This window comes from Odontesthes bonariensis, chromosome 9, assembly GCF_027942865.1.
Source record: "Odontesthes bonariensis isolate fOdoBon6 chromosome 9, fOdoBon6.hap1, whole genome shotgun sequence".
Taxonomy (NCBI): domain Eukaryota; kingdom Metazoa; phylum Chordata; class Actinopteri; order Atheriniformes; family Atherinopsidae; genus Odontesthes; species Odontesthes bonariensis.
In genome coordinates, this window is record NC_134514.1 from 23,979,327 (window position 1) to 24,000,210 (window position 20,884).

Here is a 20,884-nt window from a genome sequence, read left to right on the forward strand (position 1 = left end):
CAACAACAACAACTATAATAATAATAATAAATGACTAAATAAATAAATGTGAGAAGAACATGTCAGCAGTCACTGTTAAAACACCTTATGGCTGTGGGGACAAAGGACCTCCTGAATCTCACTCCTGCAGGGCAGAGAGATGAGCCTCTCACTGCAGCTGCTCCTCTGTCCTGCCAGGATGCTGTGGAGAGGTTTATTATTCTCTGAAACCGAATAAAATTTCTTCCTCAATCATTTGCTCCACCACAGCACAGAGGGTCTAACCTTCTGCCTACTACAGAACCAGCCTTTTTCCCCCAGTTTGTCCAGGCGCCTACAGTTTTTGTCTGTAGTGCGACTCCCCCAGCAGACAACAACATAGAACAATGCACTCTCAATGACAAACTTGCCACTTTAAGGGAAAGAGAAAATTAGACGTGCTTCTAAATTTAAGAGACAAAGACAGATTTTGTGCTTCTCATATGAACAAGTTTAGCGTCTCTAACATACAGTGCCACTAAGTGAATGCTTGCAATCATAAGCCCCTGTTTATACTCAACTATATTAGCCATTGTGATTTCAGTTAATAGTAGAATTAAAAAAGTTTGTTTTTTTCTTAACTAAATTAATATTACTGAAAATGATATTATACACTGCTGTGATTGGTCTTAGCCCTAGAGCTAAAAAATTAAACAGTGTACAGACATGGCAAATAAAAACAAAATTATAACATGTAAATGAGCATATTTAAAAAAATAAATAAAATGGCAATTTCAATTTTAATAATGCTTCACAGATAAATCATCCATCATTGTCTTGCTATACCAAAGCATACCACACCCTTTGGTACTCCACATGATATTGACTTAATGAAATACCAGGAATGATTAGTTAATTGAACAGTAATTGAACCAGGTGTATGCCCGTCTGTGGAGCTGGATACAAGAGCTAATCAAGCTCTGATGAAATTCTCAACACAAACTGTCAAGCAATCAAATTGATGAAATTGATATTAGTTTTTGTCTTTCTGTCCCTCACTCAGCCTCGACTCCTCCATCATTCTTTCCGAGGCAAATCAAACAGGATTAGCAGAGGAGAGAGATGCCTGCGTCAGCTGCGTGCCTGTAATCCCCTCTCTTCATATCCTGCCAAAATATACAATTATGCATTACCAGTAACTAAAGTCAGGATGGAAACCCAGATGAACACTGAAGAGAGAGAGGGAGAGAGTTCTCCAGAGTGGTTCCATGGAGCCCCTTCCCTTATGTGCTGGTACTGCGTACTGGTCTTTGTCATGTGAATGGCTTCGTCCCCATTGTATGTTGACCCAACTAGCAGACTATCTTCACCATCAATATAAACTAAGCAACTGTGTTTTCACAAAGCAATACCCAACCACAAACGGATGCATAGCTGATCTCCTTAGAAAATAGATCAACGGAGCACCTTCGACAACACCAAGAAAGCGTGCAAAACTGCAAGCATGCTTGGAAGGAAATAATCCAGGTGGAACAATACGGAGAACACCCAAAATCCAAGAGTACACAGAGTACTTACATAATGCATAGGTACCTGCCATTAAGTCTATAAACACACAGACGCACTTAGAAAAAGTAAAAACACAAAGTTAAAAAAAAAAAACTCCACACCACAGCAAATGGAGCACCGCGGTAGTTCTGGCAGACCACGTAGTCAACGCGCCCTTGCCTATTGGCTGACGCCGACCCAACCCCTATGGCTCCACAACCAGCTGCGCTCAATGGGTAATCAGCTCCTGCTCGCAATTGGATGCTGGCATTTGGGGCACTTCATTTAAACTTGGTTTGCTGTCACTGCTTTTTTTTGCTCTCTGCTTGCACCCACCACCTCCCCTGCTCCACCGATTTTTCATTGCCAACAATGTCATACTGTTGTTCATTGTTGCTTGCTCTGTTCTAGGGGGTTTGTTGCCTTTACAGCAAATGGAAGGCACTCCACCTGAGGATGCTGCTGTTCCCTGTCTGGCTTCCATGGAGCTCATGGAAAAGTCGGGAACTTCCTCCGAACAGAGCCATACCGCCAAACACAAATTGAATGCATTCAGAATAAGCTTCTGAAATTCATCTCTGTTTTGACGAGAGTGGTTCTGACAGAACTGACATTACACACAACCTACTAAAAGCACCGGACCTGAATATACAGATCTTTAAAAGAAAAAAAAAAAAGGGTTTTTCCACTCATCAACTGATGGACTACTGCTAGCTCCACTGATTATTTTGGATTCATGCATTCATCTCCAGTAGACTCCATTACTGTAATGCTCTTTTAACTGGACTTCCCAAAAAGAGCATTAAACATCTGCAGCTCATCCAGAACGCTGCTGCTAGAGTTTTAACCCGGACTAAGAGATCTGAACACATCACACCAGTTTTAAAATCTTTACACTGGCTTCCAGTCAGTCACAGAATAGATTTTAAAAGTCTGCTGATGGTTTACAAATCCCAGAACGGTTTAGGCCCAAAATACATCTGTGATATGTTCAGAGAATATAAACCCAGCAGAGCTCTTCGATCCAAGGACTCAGGTCAGCTGGTCCAGTCCAGAGTCCAGACTAAACATGGAGAAGCAGCATTTAGCTGTTATGCTGCAAACAAGTGGAACAAACTGTCAGTGGAGATTAAACTTTCACCAAACGTAGACATTTTTAAATCCAGGTTAAACACATTTCTGTTCTCATGTGTCTATGCATGAAATCTGCACGGTATCTTTTAATTTATCTGGACCGTTGCTCGTTTTTAAATTCATTTAAATTATTTAAATTATTTCTCTTTATATTCTTTCATGTATTTTTAATGCTTCTTCCACTCCCCGCTGCAATGCTTTTATTTCAAATGAAGCACTTTGAATTGTTTTGTACATGAAATGTGCTATACAAATCAATTTGATTTGATTTGATACAACATGCCAACAGCGAGCCAGAGTGTCTCAACTATGCTACGTAGTTTTTATGTAACAAATCAGTCCGTTTGATATTACCAAGGAAACACTGCGTCTACTAGCTGGTTAAAGACTAAGTAACCAACAACACAAATTAAACCAAGTGAAGAAAACACTACATCTGCTCAAAATATAATAACACCACATTTACACACAACAGGATTAGAATTGAATTAATTAAGAAAAAAAAAAAGAAAAAAAAGGGTAAAATCTAAGATTTTTTTCTAATAGAGAACTGTACATGTTCATCTTTATCCACAAAACTGCATTAAGAGGAGTTCAGGTTGTGAGCATCTAATATAGTTGTTGGGTAACAACAGTGTAAAACGCCACCATTACATTTAGATTTCATTACGTTTGGTCATTTATAGCAGATGCCTTTATCCAAATGATTTACAAGTGAGGAACAACATTCTTTTTATGATAATGTTTTGAAGAAACAAATTGCAACTAGTCAAAAATGTTTTTGACAGCAAACTAAAGTCCTAGTGTTGCACTTTTTTCCCACTCACTCATGTAAAAAAATAAAAATTCTACTTTTTCATACAAGACAATAATGAAAAGGCATCTGGTCCTCACAAGATCTTAAAATGAGGTAAAACTATCCTCAGATGAACAACAACATATATACATCTTACAACATGTCTAAATCTACACCCCATTTAGTAACCCGCAGAACCACCTTTAGCTGTGATAACCTGAAGAAATCCTTTTATTCATTACATTATCAGTCTCTCGCTATTCTTTCCAAAGGTGCTTTAGTTAATTATGGTTTGCAGGCATTTGTTTTTGCACAGCTCTCTACTTCGTACTTATAGGCAGGAGGTGTCAGGTAGCTCAACTGGTTGAGCAGTCAAATCGTGTGCAGACCACTAATGCCAACGGATTAAATGAACATTTACTTAGAGAATAATTACAGCCTCCTATTTGAATAAGTTTTAAAAACACCTGAATATTTTCTATCTATCTTCAAAGTTCATTACAAATTTTGACCTGTAGTGCCCATCATTACTTTACGAGTGCCATACATTCTGGGCCTGTTGATGATGTAAAATGTCCAAGCTCAACAGTTATCATTTCAGTACAGTTATAACACTTACCATCTAACAGTAAAAATATTGATTCAGTACCAGATGGTGCTGGTTTTTGTTGTTCATATTTACAAGGAAAGTAAAGAAAGTCCTCGTAGCTTTTCTAGATAACAAATGAAGTAAAGACAACTCCTCAAAGACCTGCGGCTCCGATTGCTTCAGTGCCAAAAGGATCTCCCTTTTTGGTGTACATTTCAATGTAATGTATTCAGTGTCGTCTTCACTGCTTTCAGTGAACCCAGGTTCAAAGGGAAAAAGCTGAAGTGCTTATTTTGTTCAAATATGTTCACTCAAATATGCATAAGAGTACTCCTGAGTGTTTGTACGAAGATTTGGCATTCAGGATTGAGAAAGCATTCATGAATTCATCAGCTATCCACCACCGTGCTTGGCGGTCGGTAAGAGGCGTTTGTGCCGATATGCTGTGTTTGGCTCGCACCACACATGGTGCAGTGCATTATGGCCAAACATTTCCACTTCCGTCTCATCTGCCCAAAAGACTTTGTTCAGAAGTCTTGTTCAGATACAACTTTACAAACCTAAGCCGTGCTGCCATGTTCTTTGTGGGGGAAAGGGGCTTTCTCCTTGCAAACAAGCCATACTTGTTCAATCTTTTTCCAACTTTACTGTCAAGAACTCGAGTTTTAACATGTTAACTGAGGTCTGCCTATTCTGACATGTGGCATTTGGGTTTTCTAAAGTTTCTGTGAGTATTACATAGTATGAACACATGGAAGCACATTTAGTTTTTCTGCATTTGGCTTGGTTTTTGTTGTCATGTATTGTTGTTCATCTGAGGTTGTACTTACTTAATTCTAAGCCCTGATATGAACCGTATGCTTTGCTACGTGTCCCGATATGAAAAACCTTTGAATCGAAAGAGGGCGTCCTCTCTACATATGCCATGTAGGTGTGTGGTGCTGATGGAGTGTGTATGGGATGGGGGGATAAAATCTACATACAATATAAAAATGAATTGTGACATTTACCCTGGTAATAAGTTATTCAAAAATTGATTTTTAACACTCTTGTGGACAATCTTCAAATCAATTTTTCAATCATTTGCATTAAGCAAGAAATCATGGATTTCGACCCCAAGTCAAATGTATTTACAACCGAATAACGTTTGCTGAATGATCACATCCAAGTTCTCCACTCTCTCTTAGCATTTGTTAAAAAAATTAATTATTAGGGGATTATTCAACAATAATCAAGTTACTTAAATAATGCAGGATATTCTGTTTACTAACTACTAACTAAATTGCTTCTAATTGCAGCATATGCAAACATTGATTATGGACTGCTGTGTCTTCAGTGTTAAAATACACTCAGATTGTTCTGTGACATGATTTACTTAAAGATGTTTAAACAAAGTCCATTTAGTCCTGTTTAATCTTTAACGTAGCCAAAGAGTATCTGTACAACCCGCACCACTAACCAACTGTAACAGCTGTTCCTCATATTCACGCCTTACTGTATCGGACTGGTTTTTGCTTCGCTTATTGTCTCCTACTAAAACTGCTCACTACGAGATAGATGGGCACATGCCAACCACACCTACATGTTGGTTTGAGTTAGTGTGTGCATGTGAACATCAGGATTATCAACACATGGCCAGTTGAAAGCGAATTGTATTTGATTTGGTATAGAAGCTACGGGCAAGTTAAGGCAGCCGTTTTAATAATAATAATAATAATAATAATAAGGCAAGAGTTTTAATAATAGGCCAACATTGTGAAAGAACTCATTTTCTAAACATGATAAAATTAGCAAAACTGGGTCACCTATAAAGCTGATTAACAGATGAATTTAATTACCCAGCCCAGCCCTCGTGTGCGGGTGTTCACACATACAAATGTGAAATAGGCTTCTGAAGCAGGAGAGAAGTTTAGAATGAAAAAAATGTATTTTATAGTCATTGGTAAAAGAATTGAAAAAGAGAAACATGAAGGAAGCCAAAGGGAATCGAGTTGGAAAAGATATAATTGAAAGTATCAGTAGAAAGAGACGGAGAGGACAAAGGCTTGACGAACATGACAATGCTCACCTGAATCGGGATCATGCTGTGGAGCTTCAGTGCCCCCTTCTGGTGAAATCTAGCAAAGCAGCCAATGCAGTAGTACTCTGTACATTCAGCACACATCTATAAAAGAGACACACAGTGTTGTTAGAGTGTGCACACTGTGTGCGTGTGAGAAAGTCAGAGATACCATATGAAACAGGAGGATGCAAAAAATCTATGCATTCAAATGGGCAGATTAACTTAAACATTGTCAGTGTGTGCATACTGTACAGGCTCGTATACATGTATCTGCAGTACCCAGCTGAGAAACCCTTTGAGAGAGAAAAACAAACCAAATCAACATATCTCCCTGTCCTCTATCCTCAACCTTGCCACACAAAAACACACATATCACAGAGAAGCCAATTCAATGCACATTCCCGTTGTCAAGTTTGGGTGTGTGGATTTGTATATGTGCAAGAGAGAGGGCTTGAACGGGAGAGCATGTGTGTACATGTATGCTCAGTGTATGCGTTGCAAATGTGTCAGGGAGGGTTGGTCATCTTCAAGGAGATCAGCTGTAGTTTTAGCTGTAAGGTGAAGTCAGACAGATTTAGGAGCTACGCCAGAACTGGGTGGATGAAGCCAACAGGCAAAGCCTGGAGTTGTGAGGACATATGCATGAAGGGGAAGGTAGGATGTAGGAAGTGACCAGGCTTTTGTCCCAAGAAACAGCACATAAATTAATTTGTTAAATTTCCCCTACTTGGTATGTACGTGTAGATTTCCTTTATTGCCCAAGGCTTCATCACTTATACCTTGTAAAAGTCAAAGTATAGTCCAGTCCAACATGAAAAACTATGCAAATTTTGATTATGTTTAGAGGAACTTCATTCGTCTTTTGTGACTGTTATATAGTAGAACAAAGTGTTGACTAACTGTCTCCTAATTATTAATTAAGATAAACAAGGCAGTACCATAAACAAGTCAATTCCCTGCGCCAAGCAAATTTCTTAAAGATGAGTAAGATGAGGTCCTTCAGGGCATATTTTTACAATTTTCATTTTTCACAGTTCTTTATCTCATCATCTCCCTATTTAGTTGTTTATTGTTCCTGTAATTAAGGTCATGTGTAATATTGTGTACATTTTCTTTCCCCCACGTCTGCTATGTTTCAGTGTATGTGTGTGAGTGTGCACGCACATGCAAATCTACAGCTGTGATATAGCAGTTTAATGGTCCAACATAAAGCAGGGCCTCATTTCCCCTCTCAGGCCTGAGGATAAATTACAGCCACTCCCCTGGGACCAGGCATCCCTATCAGGCTGCAAGCAGCATATCACTGCACTGTGTGCCACATAGAAAGTGATGAGGTACTTTTTTTTTGCCTGGGTGACTCTGAATAGAGCTAGGGGTATAGTGTGTGTGCACATGCGATTTTGGCAAAAATCGCTTGTCATAGCTTAAACAAGCCACGTGTGTGTGTGAGTGTGTGTTTGAGAGATAGAGCATTTGCTTTAAACAAAATACACACACAGTATATACAATAAGTGTGTGCACATGTGCATGGTGTGCATTTTGTTCATGCATTTTGACTCATGTGCTTGCCCAGGTATTGGGCTCTTCAATGGACAGTTCAGCACGATCATCAAATGCACTAAAAAAAAAAAAAAATAATCACTTTACATCAAAACACACATGTGCTGCATTTAAATAATTTATTCCACACCAAAAAAAAAAAAAAAAAAAAAGGGCAGAAAAATGGCAGATGTCACCTCAATCAGTTCAACTTCTCCCTTTCCTGAATTTCCTCCTCAAGTTGGTCTTCTCATGCCCTTTGCTTGCAATCTCTGTCTTATAGGTCTTTCAGAAGCATGAGTTATTCAACACTAAAGTCTACTGGATTCATATTGAGAAATAGGGTAGAAATTGCACAAGTAGCTGGGGTTTAGAAGGTGGAGATGTGGGAGCAACCAGTCATCAAGCATGCATTACTCAGCTCAGTCCGACACAGTCCATTATACACACAAACACAGAGTAAGGCTCCTTGTCCCTCTAATGCACACATACAGTTGCTGGCCATGGTCCCTCCTGAGCCGTAGTGGCTGGAGGTGAGAAAGAATAAACAATGGCACCCTCAGGGGTCTAGAATATTGATGAGTGAATCCAGCTAAACTGTTATCAGTGTAAACACAAACACTCCGACAGACCATCAGATAGGACAGTTGAGCCACAGCAAGAAAAAGGCAGAAAGAATAAAACCACAGGTAAACATGACAAAGGGAATGCAAAACAAGACATACTGGAAATGTAACAGTTGAAACAACTGACAAGGGAATAGAGAGGAAAGAAAGTAGATGAGGACATAAACATGGGTACGCCCAACAACCAGGAAGAAAACAGGAGATCATGGACATTTGAATGAAGGAGAGAGATGACAGCCAATGCAGAGGAGAGAGCAAGAAAAGAAATACAGCATGAGACAGAGCAGAAAAGGGGACAGTAGAGCACCAGCAAGAAATGAACGATAATTAAATGGAGAGTGACTATGAGCCGGAGAAAGAGAGAAGGGGGCAGGACAGGTGATAAAATGAGAATGATTGAAATTTTCAAGGTAGCTCAAGTTGATTAACACCTGGCTTTTTCAAATAGATGTAAATGGATGCGTCTTTGCAACAATGATCGAGGTCAAATTGCAATAACTTTTTATTCAAGCTCAATTCATCAAGAAATGGCTAAATGACTTGAAAGTTAGTGTGATTATCCCATTTTGAAATCCATTGTCACATTAGATCCCATAAAAAGGTTCCTCACAATAGGAGGAGGCCTACCAATCCAGCAGTCTCGACTTCACACTGTCCACAGATCATTCCCTTCAGTCTGCTTCCTCTCGTCATCGTAGCACCAACAGTAGGGACTTGGTGTGGAGGTGCTGGCTTAGATGGAGCTAAAAGAGCAAGTACACTGATGATGACAGCTGGCATGAGAATTTATTCAATATGACTAACGTTTACAACACTGAAGTTCTGCTTTGCACACAGAAAGAAACTAACAGAAAGATGCATTTGGACATTCGTAAAGCGTACAGTGAACATTTTACAGTGCACTTTTTTTGAGATTAACAAATAATTATTATTTTATTTTTTTAATAAATCAAAGGTACGTTATTTTTTGCTGGAAAAAAAAAACAATCAATAACAGTTACCATGCTTCTACAACTACATGGATTCATCAGCCAGTTTAAGATGTATTTACTGTTTCTTAAAATCACAACATCAGCACATTTTGAAGCATTGTACATCTCGTTGTGAATTTATGCCTCAGGCATGTTCAAAGCTTTCTGTCAAGATTGGCTAATGGTTGGATAGATCAATCTTTTACAAGTTTATGCGCTGGGATCAAGGCCTGTAAAAATCTCCCTCACTGTTGTAGTTGTGAACAAAACATTGAAGTTCTATCAGTTTTCAAAGTGCTGATCATAGCTGTCCTTGATTACTAATGTCTACATATAGAACAAACAGGATCAAATGTTTGATCAAACATTCACGGTGAAGATATTTCACTTAAAGCCTTTGTTGTAGCTGTAAACCTCTCACCTGTCAGGGGTTCGTTCTTCAGCAGTCTAATCTTCAGTTTGCCAGCTGACAGCTGTTAAGTTGACGTATAGTCACAAGTTAGCGGCACACATTTATGTACAATCCGGCACATCTTTAACCGTATATGCAGTTGTAAGTATGTCTGAACTATTGTGTTCATACTGTATAATTTGCACATCTACACGGTGAAACTTAACATGACAGAGCAAAGAACAATCCAAAGTTTGCTGCGTACACTGCACTAAAGGAGCATGCCGTGTATTCCAACCATACACAAAAAGCAATTAGAAAAAGCTAAAAATAAAGACAAATTAATGATCATTCCACACAGCAAAGATGAATACGTAGATTTCTGCTTTACCTTTTGGATTTTGTTCTCCTGGTTTGTCTTGAAGTTTTTTGGTAACAAACTGACGTTTAAAGAAATGCATTGTCTAGATGTCCATTTGAACCCTCTTGAATGTCTATACAAACAGACATACACACACACACACAATGAATAATTCAGCAACACTATATCTCTATAGTATATATGTTTTGCTATTACATCTACAAAGTCTCATCATTCATTGTAAATTAGGTGTGGCTACTAAAAAATAGCTATCAAGATTATTAACAATAAAATACAACACAGTGAAAGACACTTTTGTGCAAAAGTACATTTCCAGGGTACATTCTTTATATATGACCATTATTTTTAAAAAAATAAATAAATAAATAGTCCTTCTCATTTTGAATTAGAGTTGACCTGATTGAAAAGGAAACAACACCTTGCTCATCCTGGATTTTAGATAAACTGAAAGCACTCTGAAAGAGTCCCATTGAAGTTGACACATTGCAGGTTACTTTTACATAAAAAGCCACAAGTACAAACTTATTAGGGTTGGACCATGTAACATTTAGGTACAATTTTCAAGTCAAGTCAAATTAACCAAGTGGCACCCACAACCAAAGATGGATCTTAACTTGAAAAAATACCTGAGTTGACAACTACACTCATTACCATAAGTACAACTTTACTTTTCCGGGTGAAAAACCAATAAGATCCCTTTACCACACCACCTATTCAACCAGCTTCAATGTGCAGAAAAGTAACATTTTCAGCCGATTTCATTCACTGCCAATAACTGTCAGACAACCACAGTATCGTTGTTAGGCTAACGTGAGTAGTCAACCTGCTTTTCATGCTTGAAACCTTGTGCTGTCCAGTCTTATGTGAGTGGAAAACATCATGTGAGTATGTCTGAACAAAGTCATTAGCCACACTCATGCCAAATCTAAAAGTCACTGTAACAGAATGATGAAGTAGCAGTATGACCCATCTTATCTCTGAAATGGGCTTAAACATTTCTACTGGGGGCACCTGGGTATTGGGTATTACATATTGCAGGAATAAACCGTTTCTCATGCCGGAGCTTCTGATTTTATGCTTTGGAGCCTATTAAAGGGATCGTTCGCCTCTTTTGACTGCAATGTTGTGTAGACCGTACAGACCGAAGTGCAGACCGAGCAGTCCCCTGCTTCCGAGCAGCAAACACCGTAATCGGCAGGTGGCAATCATGGAGTGATACGAAGGGAGAGAAAATAGCGCCAAGCAATTGTGAGGTCTGACTTTTTCTGGATGAACGATTTTGTGATGCGAATGTATTACTCTTTTGAACACATTTTTGAGAAGCAAAACGCTTTATTTTTTAAGCCCCAGCCAACTAGTCGGACTACCTTCATCAACGCCAAAACGAGGCTGGAACTCAGCTCACAGGACGCAGCGGGGGGTAAGTCAAATTTAATTAAATGATATTGCTAATATGGGATGTCATACAGCTTCATGTCAAAAGAGGCAAACTATCCCTTTAAGGGGGACTGAATAGGTAAAGACTCAATACTGAAAAGATGTTGTTGCACGTCTATAGCCATTTTTGTGACATGACCGCTCCAAGTCAGAAACTTAGGTGAAGCCAATATCAGAAGCTTGTACCGTACAAAATGGTAAAACGCCCCACATGGATGCCACTTTACAATAACATTGCACTAAACCTTGTGTTAGATGAGCAGTTAGGTTGAAACATTTCAAGATTTTGGAGACCTTTAAAGCTAGGTAAAAAAAATAAAAATAAAAAATAAAAAAATGAAATAGTGACAGATCTGCTCTGCTAAGTTTTAAAGAGGGTTAACTGTTGAAATACCAACACAATGGCCTTAATAGCCATAGTCCATCATTCAAAAAAGCCAAAATCCAATTACTTTGGTGGTGTTGAACTGACCACATTCATCGTTTCTGTGGAATGGTTATAACAAAGCGATAGGGAACATTAAAAAAAACGCATTTAGTAGGTGTCCTTTCTATCGGCGTTGAGCATAATGGATATTACATCTAAAGTCGATCAGTTGGATTCAAATGCAAAGTGGGTTTGGGAGATCTGCAGAGGCTGGTTTTATATGGAAGCCATTTGTTCCAAGTACATTTGGAAAATTGAAGTAAATGCCACGTAGTCATCTTTGTACATATCACATATGATTTCCTGAAGATGATGCTGGCAGACATCAGGGAGCCGTAAAAAAAAATTAGCACAATCACCAGCTTGTTTGACCATTTCCTGAAAACACAACCTAAAATGGTTTCTGCATCCATTCTTTTGTTAGGCTTCATTTTGTAACAGTGATCCTCACTTTAGCGGTGATTTGGCAGAGACCATACTCATTTGTCTGAGCAGGTCTCAGCCTTTGAGAAAGACTGGTGAGATCCCAAAAGCATACATAAAAGTTAAGGTCATCAAGGTGGATTTCATGGCTGTTGTCACTCTGCAGCGTTGGTTTGTGGTCATTGAAGTCTGAGGGAATAGCCTGCCACTCACAGCAGGTTTTACCTGGGTCACAGACACCGTTTTCTGCACCAGTACATTTTGACTTCTTGATCTCCAAAGACAGATTCATTCTGGCAGTCCTGAGTACAGCCTTATTACCCACTTTAAAGGTAGTGTTGCAAGTTTCAGACACGTACCCCTGTAGTGAGCCAAGGTGAAATTATATCTTCCACACATTTTCTTCTGTAGTTGGCATCATTCTTTAATGTTGAGGTTTTCCTGAGGTATCAACAAAACTGGATAGGTCTCACTTTTCTCAAGACAGCCATGTAGTGCTTGTATAGCTCCCTCTGACTTGACCAACCTGCACCTGACAATTCAATTCACGTCATTAAATTACTTACAATTACACTAATTAATCTCTGAAGGGAATCAATATTGCTGCAATGTGAATTAGTACAGATATGTCACTGATATAGATGGGTATCAACATACAGTCAAATAAAAATCAGCTAACATTCATTTAGAAAGTTAAAGTACAGCAAAGAGTGAGAGCGATGTAGTGGAAATCTTCAGAGAATGCCATAAATGGATTGGGGTGTTTTTGTACTTCGGCAAACAACTTAGCAAATAATTATACACACAGCATCAGAAGCTAACACATCCAGAGACAGACACTCATAGCTAACAGTTCAACATCCGGGGTGCAGAGACGTTCCGTTAACAAGTACTACAATCCCTTTTCCTCTGCAGTTACCGTCTGCCCATACAGTATTAAATCTGAGTAGAGATGTGTTAGAGTTGTTCATGCAGCCATGTCTCTGAAACAAATCAGATTTTTTTTTGATTAAGGGAAGACATGGTTTAAATTTCCTAAACCTTTCTGTCCGTTTTGTTCCTGTTCTGCATCTCTGACACATGGAAGACCATGTGCTTTAACGACAATGGTTTACCTCAAATAGAAGCTAAACATAAATTTTTTTAATTATTAAAAAATAAACACAGACAAAGATGCAGGTGCAAGGCTCTATCATGACAGCAAACGTGCAAATACATGCCCACACAAACACATACATAGATAACCAGAGCAGGACACCTCTTTCAGTTGCAGAAAGTAAAGTGTAGAGGGATCCTCATTTAGATATGAGTTATTCATGCTCACATTGTTGAATTATTTATGGTATTTATGCAATTGTGATGTCGGGCTGTCTTTGAAAGAAGTTTATTTTGGATTGAGCTGGCAGCCTGTCAGGGCACAGGAAGTCAGGCTCTGAATTTGTATGAGTGTGGATGTGATGGCAAGCGATGCCAGCACCCTGATGTTGTGCTGTGCTATTCTGACACTGAGGGTTGGTGTCAAGTAATCATCCTACTAGCATCACCTAGGCAACTAAACTGTCGCTGGGGGGTTGACGGTTGAGGCACACCCCTGTCCGTGTAGGATTTCAGGGTGTCCCCTCGGGACAAGCAACATTGATAGACGTATGTCTCTCTCTGTATATTTGGGGACTAAATAAGCAAAAAAACAGTTGTGGAGCGCACTGAGCTGAAGGCCAGGTGGGTGTGTCTCGATACAGCGGGAGGCAAACTGCTCTATAGCCCAGAGAAGCCATGCCAGATTTGCACAATATTGCCATGAACGAGGGTCTCCACCTGAACCAGCCCAGGCAGACCAGAAGGTGTAGTGCCAGAAGACCCCCCCCCCCCATCAAAGTTCCATCATGATGAGGCAACTGATTGCACGGCTTTAGTTGCAGTCATCGAGCGCATTTTTAAGCCATTTTCATATCAAACCATTTCTTCTTTATTTTGGTGACATTACGAACTACAGGTGACACAGAATTAACAGCACTCCTAATTGCTTCCCATTTCTTCGCTTTAGCAGGTCCCGTAATTCCACTGCTGACACTGCTAAAAATGACAGATTTTCCTTTTTGGATCACTGAAAGCAGAACTTCAGTCTCAGAGCCCGTAAAGTTGTTCTTTTGCGCCTTGATGCCATTCTCATGACTCGACACTCAACACCTCCTGGCACAGGAGCACAGCCTTATGTGGTATTATTTTGGGCGTGGAGTATGCAAATTTACTATCCTCGTGCACGTGCACTTAAATACGCACGGGTGGCATTCATCATTTACGCAGGTCATTTACACGTTTTTCCAAAGTTAAGAGCGTTTGTTGAATCTGACGTGGCGTGTTCGTACGAGACCTTACGAAAAAAAGAGAGAAATTTAGAATAAAAATACGAAAATGTTCTTGTATGAGGCCCAATGCTTTTAGAAGCATAAATATATTGACAATCTGACAATGTTACTCTCTTACAATACCATAACTACAAATATACACTTCTATCTTATCCAACTGTGTTGAGTCCTTCTATCCAAAACGCATTTGCCCTGCATATACCAGCGCCCTTCATTGCCCTCTAAAGAGAGAAGTCATTGGCAAACCTGTGCCCACAATGTAAAAATCTGTGGTCATGGATGTAAAACATAAGACATGGATATTGTGTCGCATGAAAGACTCATTTGTTGCATGAATAATGAATCCAAAACGAATAGTTTATAAGCCAAGAGAGCAGATTTTTATACATGGTGCCTTTTCTCACAGCAAATTATGCTCACTCTGAAAAGATGTCAAACACCTCACCAGTCATCACCCCACACACTGCAAAACCCACTCTACACACACCGAGACATTTGTGTTCCGTCTTAGTCACTGCGGCTTCAAACAGTGCCACAATGACAAGCAGCTGATTTTGCTCGTGTTGAGGGGAAACCACAGTATTTTCATCTAAGTGCAAGGCAGAGAGGAGTCAAGTTGAATAGGATCAATTCCACCTGAACTCTACAATGCAACTGAAAACAGGTGATCATTTTGCATCTAAATATAGTCATACTCAAAGCATAGTTATCTCTGGTGATCAAGTCAAACGATATCATGGTTATTAAATCACTAGCTGCTGGTTAACACTAATTTCTTATATTTAATTCATTTTAATGACCCACATTTCAGTCACAATTTCAAACACTTTTTACAAATAACAAACAGTATAGCAGGTAAATGAGAATGTCTTCATTGGTATTTCAGTTTATGAAGTCCAAGGCACCAAAAGCTACCTCTGTAGAAATCCTGTTTATAATATTATCAGATACTAAAAATCTGAAAGAATCAGTCGCAAAAACAAGCACTTTCACATGAACAATTAGCCTCATCAAGATCCTAAAATATGCAAAATTAGATAAAAAAATTCTATTGAAAAGTGCCAAATTTCACCAAACTCAACTATCAGACTAATAAAAGAACAGATAAGTTTGAGGTAATTTGGTCAATGCATCATAAGCAAGAATAGCTCCATCACAAAGACAGGTCTACCTATCCCATGTACAAATAGGACAATTCATGAACACACTGCGGTTAAATAAAAAAAGATGAAGACTTTCAACAGCAATCGCTTTTAACTGGCCAATCTCACCCAAAAGGGAAAAGTGACAGCATCTGTGTCCACCACTCACACACACATGCAGATGCAGGAACAGTTTGAAGTCCAATGCCAAAGTAACCATGTCTTCTCTCAATACTCTCTCAGTCCTCTTAAGGATAAGGCTAGAAGAAATGTTGTTCAAAAACTAAAACCTACCAAAGGAACAAAGAACAATTCAGACAAACTGAGGATTTGAACATCAGCACATCTTTTATCAGGTAACGGGGTCAAAACATACAGACATACAGTCTGTATGCACACATACAAACATAATAAAGCATGCCAGAAAATAAGAAAAAACTGGAAAAGAACTGGAATAGAGACAGCAAAGATCGCAGGAAAGATACCTCAACGGTACTTTAAGATAAGACATGAGCTAGTCTCTATAAGCCATAAGGCCTAAAGACAAAGCTACATTAAATCTGTGGCTCGGGCAAGGCACAGCTGAGAATGATGTAGTATGTTTCCCCAAAGCTGCTTATTATTGCCCGAGTACCCCTCACAAACCGATTATACCACACCTCCTCTGAGCAAACCAAATTTGTTCGTCTATTCTCATTCTTACATGAGAGTGCATGTGTAGACTGACTGTAAGACAAAGATTAACGATTGATCTACTCCGGCTGCTCTGCAATCTGAGGGACAATGGGGGAAAAGCAGAGTGGCGCAAACAAACCAGTACAAGGCAAAGTCTGGGAATAAATCACAGCATGAAGATCTACAGTAAAGTCTTGTCAATGATACACTGGTACGTTCTAAAAGAGGAGAGACAACAAAAGAGAGGAAGAGTCACATGAAACAGTTTCATCCACACCAAAGGCAGGCGGGAAATGCAATTCACTTAATGTACGCTGTGTTTTGGTGACTGTCATTTACTAACGGTGCGTTCAGACGCGGTGCGAAAATTCGGGAGGATCGGTGCCGTGATCTCTCGGCAGGACACCAACTACAGGCGCTCCATTTCAGCTGCGGAGCGCCTGTAGTTGGCCGAGAGATCACGGCACCGATCCTCCCGAGCAGGTCATCAAACTGGGTCCTGGTGAGCCTGAAATACCGCTGGAAGCGGCCGTCATCCAGACGCAACTCCTGGAGAAGGCGGTGAAATTCTCCGAGCTGAATGCACCTCTGGATGATGTCACTGACCCAGACACGACTCCATTTCAGCTGCGGAGCGCCTGTCCATCTGTCTCCACGTCACTGTCGTCCAGAATCTCAGCGCTGATAGGCTGTCGTGACGCGAATATTTCGCCAAAGTTGGATTTTCTGAACTCGCGCGAATTCGCGTCTTGTCATTCGCCTCATTCGCGCCGCCGGCTAGAATTCGCGTCTATTCGCGTCTTTGCATGTAATCATGTCACGCGAAAGATTCCGGTCTGAACGCACCGTAAGAGACTGCAAATATCAAAAACTAATTTTCTTCATTTCATCATCTTCATCTCACTGAGTCGACTGTGTTATTAACAAATGTTGACCAAAAGAAGGCGAATACACAAAAAAATAATAAATAAATAAATAAAAAATATGCCAGCGGGGGAATGTGTTAAACTTGAAAAAGCAGTCCTTTTTCACCTGTGCTAAAGTCTTTAAAAACTGCCCTGCACAGTGAAGACTGATCAGCGACACCACTGCAATGCAAACAAATCAGTAAAGCGCTGCAAATCAACCACAGCCTGTCTGAAGAGAGATTTCTTCTTTTTTTGTTTTCCTCCAATCAGAAAAAGGAGAATGCATGCAACTTAATATGAAACTTTCCGTTCTCTCAGTTGCATACCTCTCAGCTATCATATCCACAATAAACCATTTCATTTATTTACATTCAGTGTCGTTGGGCCGGCTGTGTATTTCTCCAACTCACACTCAAACTCTTGCAGTATTTTTCCAAGTCATTCAAACTTGCTCACATACAAATGTAAATCTTGACACATTTACAAACACACACTATTGCCATTATTTATAGTGGGCCAACTTCAAAATACACACACAAGCAGCTACCCATGAATCTTTTATCTTGGAGCAGGTGGAGTAGTAAATGTTGCAGTATTTCAGTGTGACAGAAAATACTGTGTTTCTGGGCTTATTTGTAGAGTCTGGACAAAATAGTCCTCTCACCATACCAATTTATGGCTTCTTAATTATAGAAGGAGTTTCACTGGAAAACAAAGTAGTACTTTAAATACAAATACAATAAATCAGTTGCTACAACAATAAATAGGTATGGAAAGCCCTTCAATGTAAATGTGTCGGATAATGGTTATATTGACGGATCAGAAGAACACTAATCTGTGCAACCGTGTGTGCCAAGAGAGATCATGGTGCACTTTGTAGTTTATAACAATATTGGCATTTGCTTTGTCTTGAGGGGATAGTTTTTTTTGTATGCGAGCACTGAGCATACTGCTTATGCTGCTGTCCACGTGCACATGACAAGAGTTTACCTTCTTTTCTATACAAATACATGCACATACTGGGTCATACATTTATTGATTTTTGTCAGACTGAAGTAAACTTATACAACACTTTGTGCATGTGAGAGAAAGTTAGGTCGATTTCAATATTGTGAAGGTGACCATCTAAGATTTTTGTATTCTTAGTCACCCACATGGGCATCATTTGAGGAATATCTTTGCATGTCAAAGTTTTGTTAAATGTACACTGTCCCAGTTTATTTGAATATGCAATCCAAATGTTTCCCAAAAAAATCCAAACAAAAATAAGCAATATGACAAGAGCTGTATCACTGTGTGCGTTTTATTCATGGACACAGCTCAGAAAATTAGAATATCGTGGAAAAGTTCAATATTTTGTATCACTCATTTCCGAAAGGGAAACTCATATTATAAATATTCATTACACAGAGTGAAATATTTCAAGCCTTTATTTCTTGTAATTTTGATGATTATGGCTTGCAGATAATGAAAATCCACAATTTCACAATATTTAACATTTTTTGAGCTGTACTTGTAAGAGATTAACTGAAATGAATTTGGGAAAAAGTTACCACTCAAGGTTTTAGTTTTGTTACATGTGCAAAACCACACAAGTTAAGAGAGAACAACAACTTAACTACTGACCATCTGCCTGGAATCTGAACGCATACTGAAACAGTGAATATTGTGTGGGTAATCTGTTGTGAATAGTGAAAGACACTAAATATAGTAGTAGTATTTATAAAGACAAATCTATGAATACAGGCATGATGTACATGTTTCACTAGAAAATGTGTAAGCCTCCACCTGCAATCCCCTGAGAGAAGTAAAGCTGTACACAAGTTGCTGCTCCCCTTAATGAGCATCAGCCTGTACCTCATCAATGGTATGCCATTTTCAAACTTCTTACTACCATTTCAATTCTTCCACAGAAATCTTTTCTTGACCTTTACAGGTAGAGGAGTCATTAGGTCCCCCGTCTCTCACCTAGTGTCCTACTCCATCTGTCTCGATTATTCCGTCTCTCTACTTCTTGTGTTTCTCATTCTTTAGCAGTTTTTGCAATCTGTTCCCATCTTCTCTGCCTCTAACAATACATCCATGTCTCACCAATACTCATTTGCTCTGTTCTCTACACCTCCCCAGTCTATATTCATTCCCTTATGTGTCCAGCTTGTACAGACTTTATCTCTACATTTGCCTTTATCTTTGCATTCCTGTCTTGATACGATAGTGACAGTTGGTAGAAAGAGGAAGGATGGAAAACGGACCCAGGAACTAACATACAATCAAGGTACTGCCGGAAAAAAAAGGTAATCTGTTGCTTAGAGATTATGCCCATGGTATGCTCTCCAACTGTTTGGCCTGCTGCCTTGTTCTCCTTTTCTTTGGCTGTGCCATAAATCCTTTTGTTAGAAGAAACTGCTGTTCTGATGATAAAGACAAAAATCAGATATAATAAAGAAATACATGAACCTTTTCGCTTAGAAAAAGAAAATAAAGTTTAAACAGCAGGCTATTAAAATCAGCTACATCTCAGGCTGCATTAGAACTACTATCTGGAGTCCGGTCGAACAGTCCATTTTGCTTTGGAAATCGTCCAAACTGAGTGAAATGACCCGGAAGTATCTGCGTAACAGCCAAGATGAAAGCTGTTTGAATTTGCCAAATGCTAAGAAAAGGAGCTCCAATGATTCTTTAATCATCTCTGCGAGCAAAGGATACTTCGGACTATCCTCTAAAACAAGACAGGAAATCATTCCATCCCACAATTCCTTGCGGTCACAACTCTTATTGTACATTCATGTGGATCAAAATGAGAACAAGAGGATGAGCATGACTAGCTTGTAACAACACAATATTTCACTCTTTAACACCCTCCCCGTTGATAAAGAAATATTCTAGATTATTTCTAGATTACCCAAAACCAGGGTAAATCTGTTTTAGGGACCATTTCCCCGATAGAATTGCATCAGCCGCAATTTGACGTGTTGATTCCAGAGTATCGAGAAAACGTACGCCAGGACACATCCTTGTGCTTCATGAAGTTTGGAGTATAATTGCGCATAAGAGGAAGAAACAGCAAGAAATAAATTACACAAATATACAAGAAATGTTCTATTACCAGACATCCTTAGAAATACAGCTGTTCACTATTCTTCTTGTAATCCCCAACTTACTTTTTTTATCTCTCAAAGCTTCCAAGGCTATGGTGTTTTATTGAGATTTGCCCTTATTCCCTTCTCTCAACCTCTCCCTGCCCACTGTCCTTGCTTTCAAGTCGTGCAGCTCTCATACTCACCCTCTCTCCTCCTTCTCTTTAGTCATGTTGTCTTTCAACCGTTGCAGTTTCTCCTCCATGGCCTTGTTCTCTTCATCCAAAGCCTCAGTGTCCACATGCAAGTCTTGCATGTTCCTATAGCAACAAAAACGCATGCATATATGTGCAATCAATCAACAACAATCAATCATACAAATGACCTACTCCTCCAGATTGGACAACCAGGCTTTCATCAATATATGTTCAAT

The 20,884-nt window shown here is 39.4% G+C and overlaps 1 protein-coding gene across 1 annotated transcript in view; it reads right to left on the minus strand.

Moving 5' to 3' along the window:
* zbbx (zinc finger, B-box domain containing) overlaps positions 1 to 7,363 on the minus strand; it is a 38,260-nt gene extending 30,897 nt beyond the window's left edge. The window contains exons 1-2 of the mRNA XM_075474245.1: positions 7,340 to 7,363; positions 6,094 to 6,189 (exon numbers count right to left, since the gene is read on the minus strand). Coding sequence (XP_075330360.1) covers positions 6,094 to 6,189; positions 7,340 to 7,363 — 120 coding nt within the window. The remainder of the gene's footprint in view (positions 1 to 6,093; positions 6,190 to 7,339) is intronic.
* Positions 7,364 to 20,884: the final 13,521 nt, after the last annotated feature.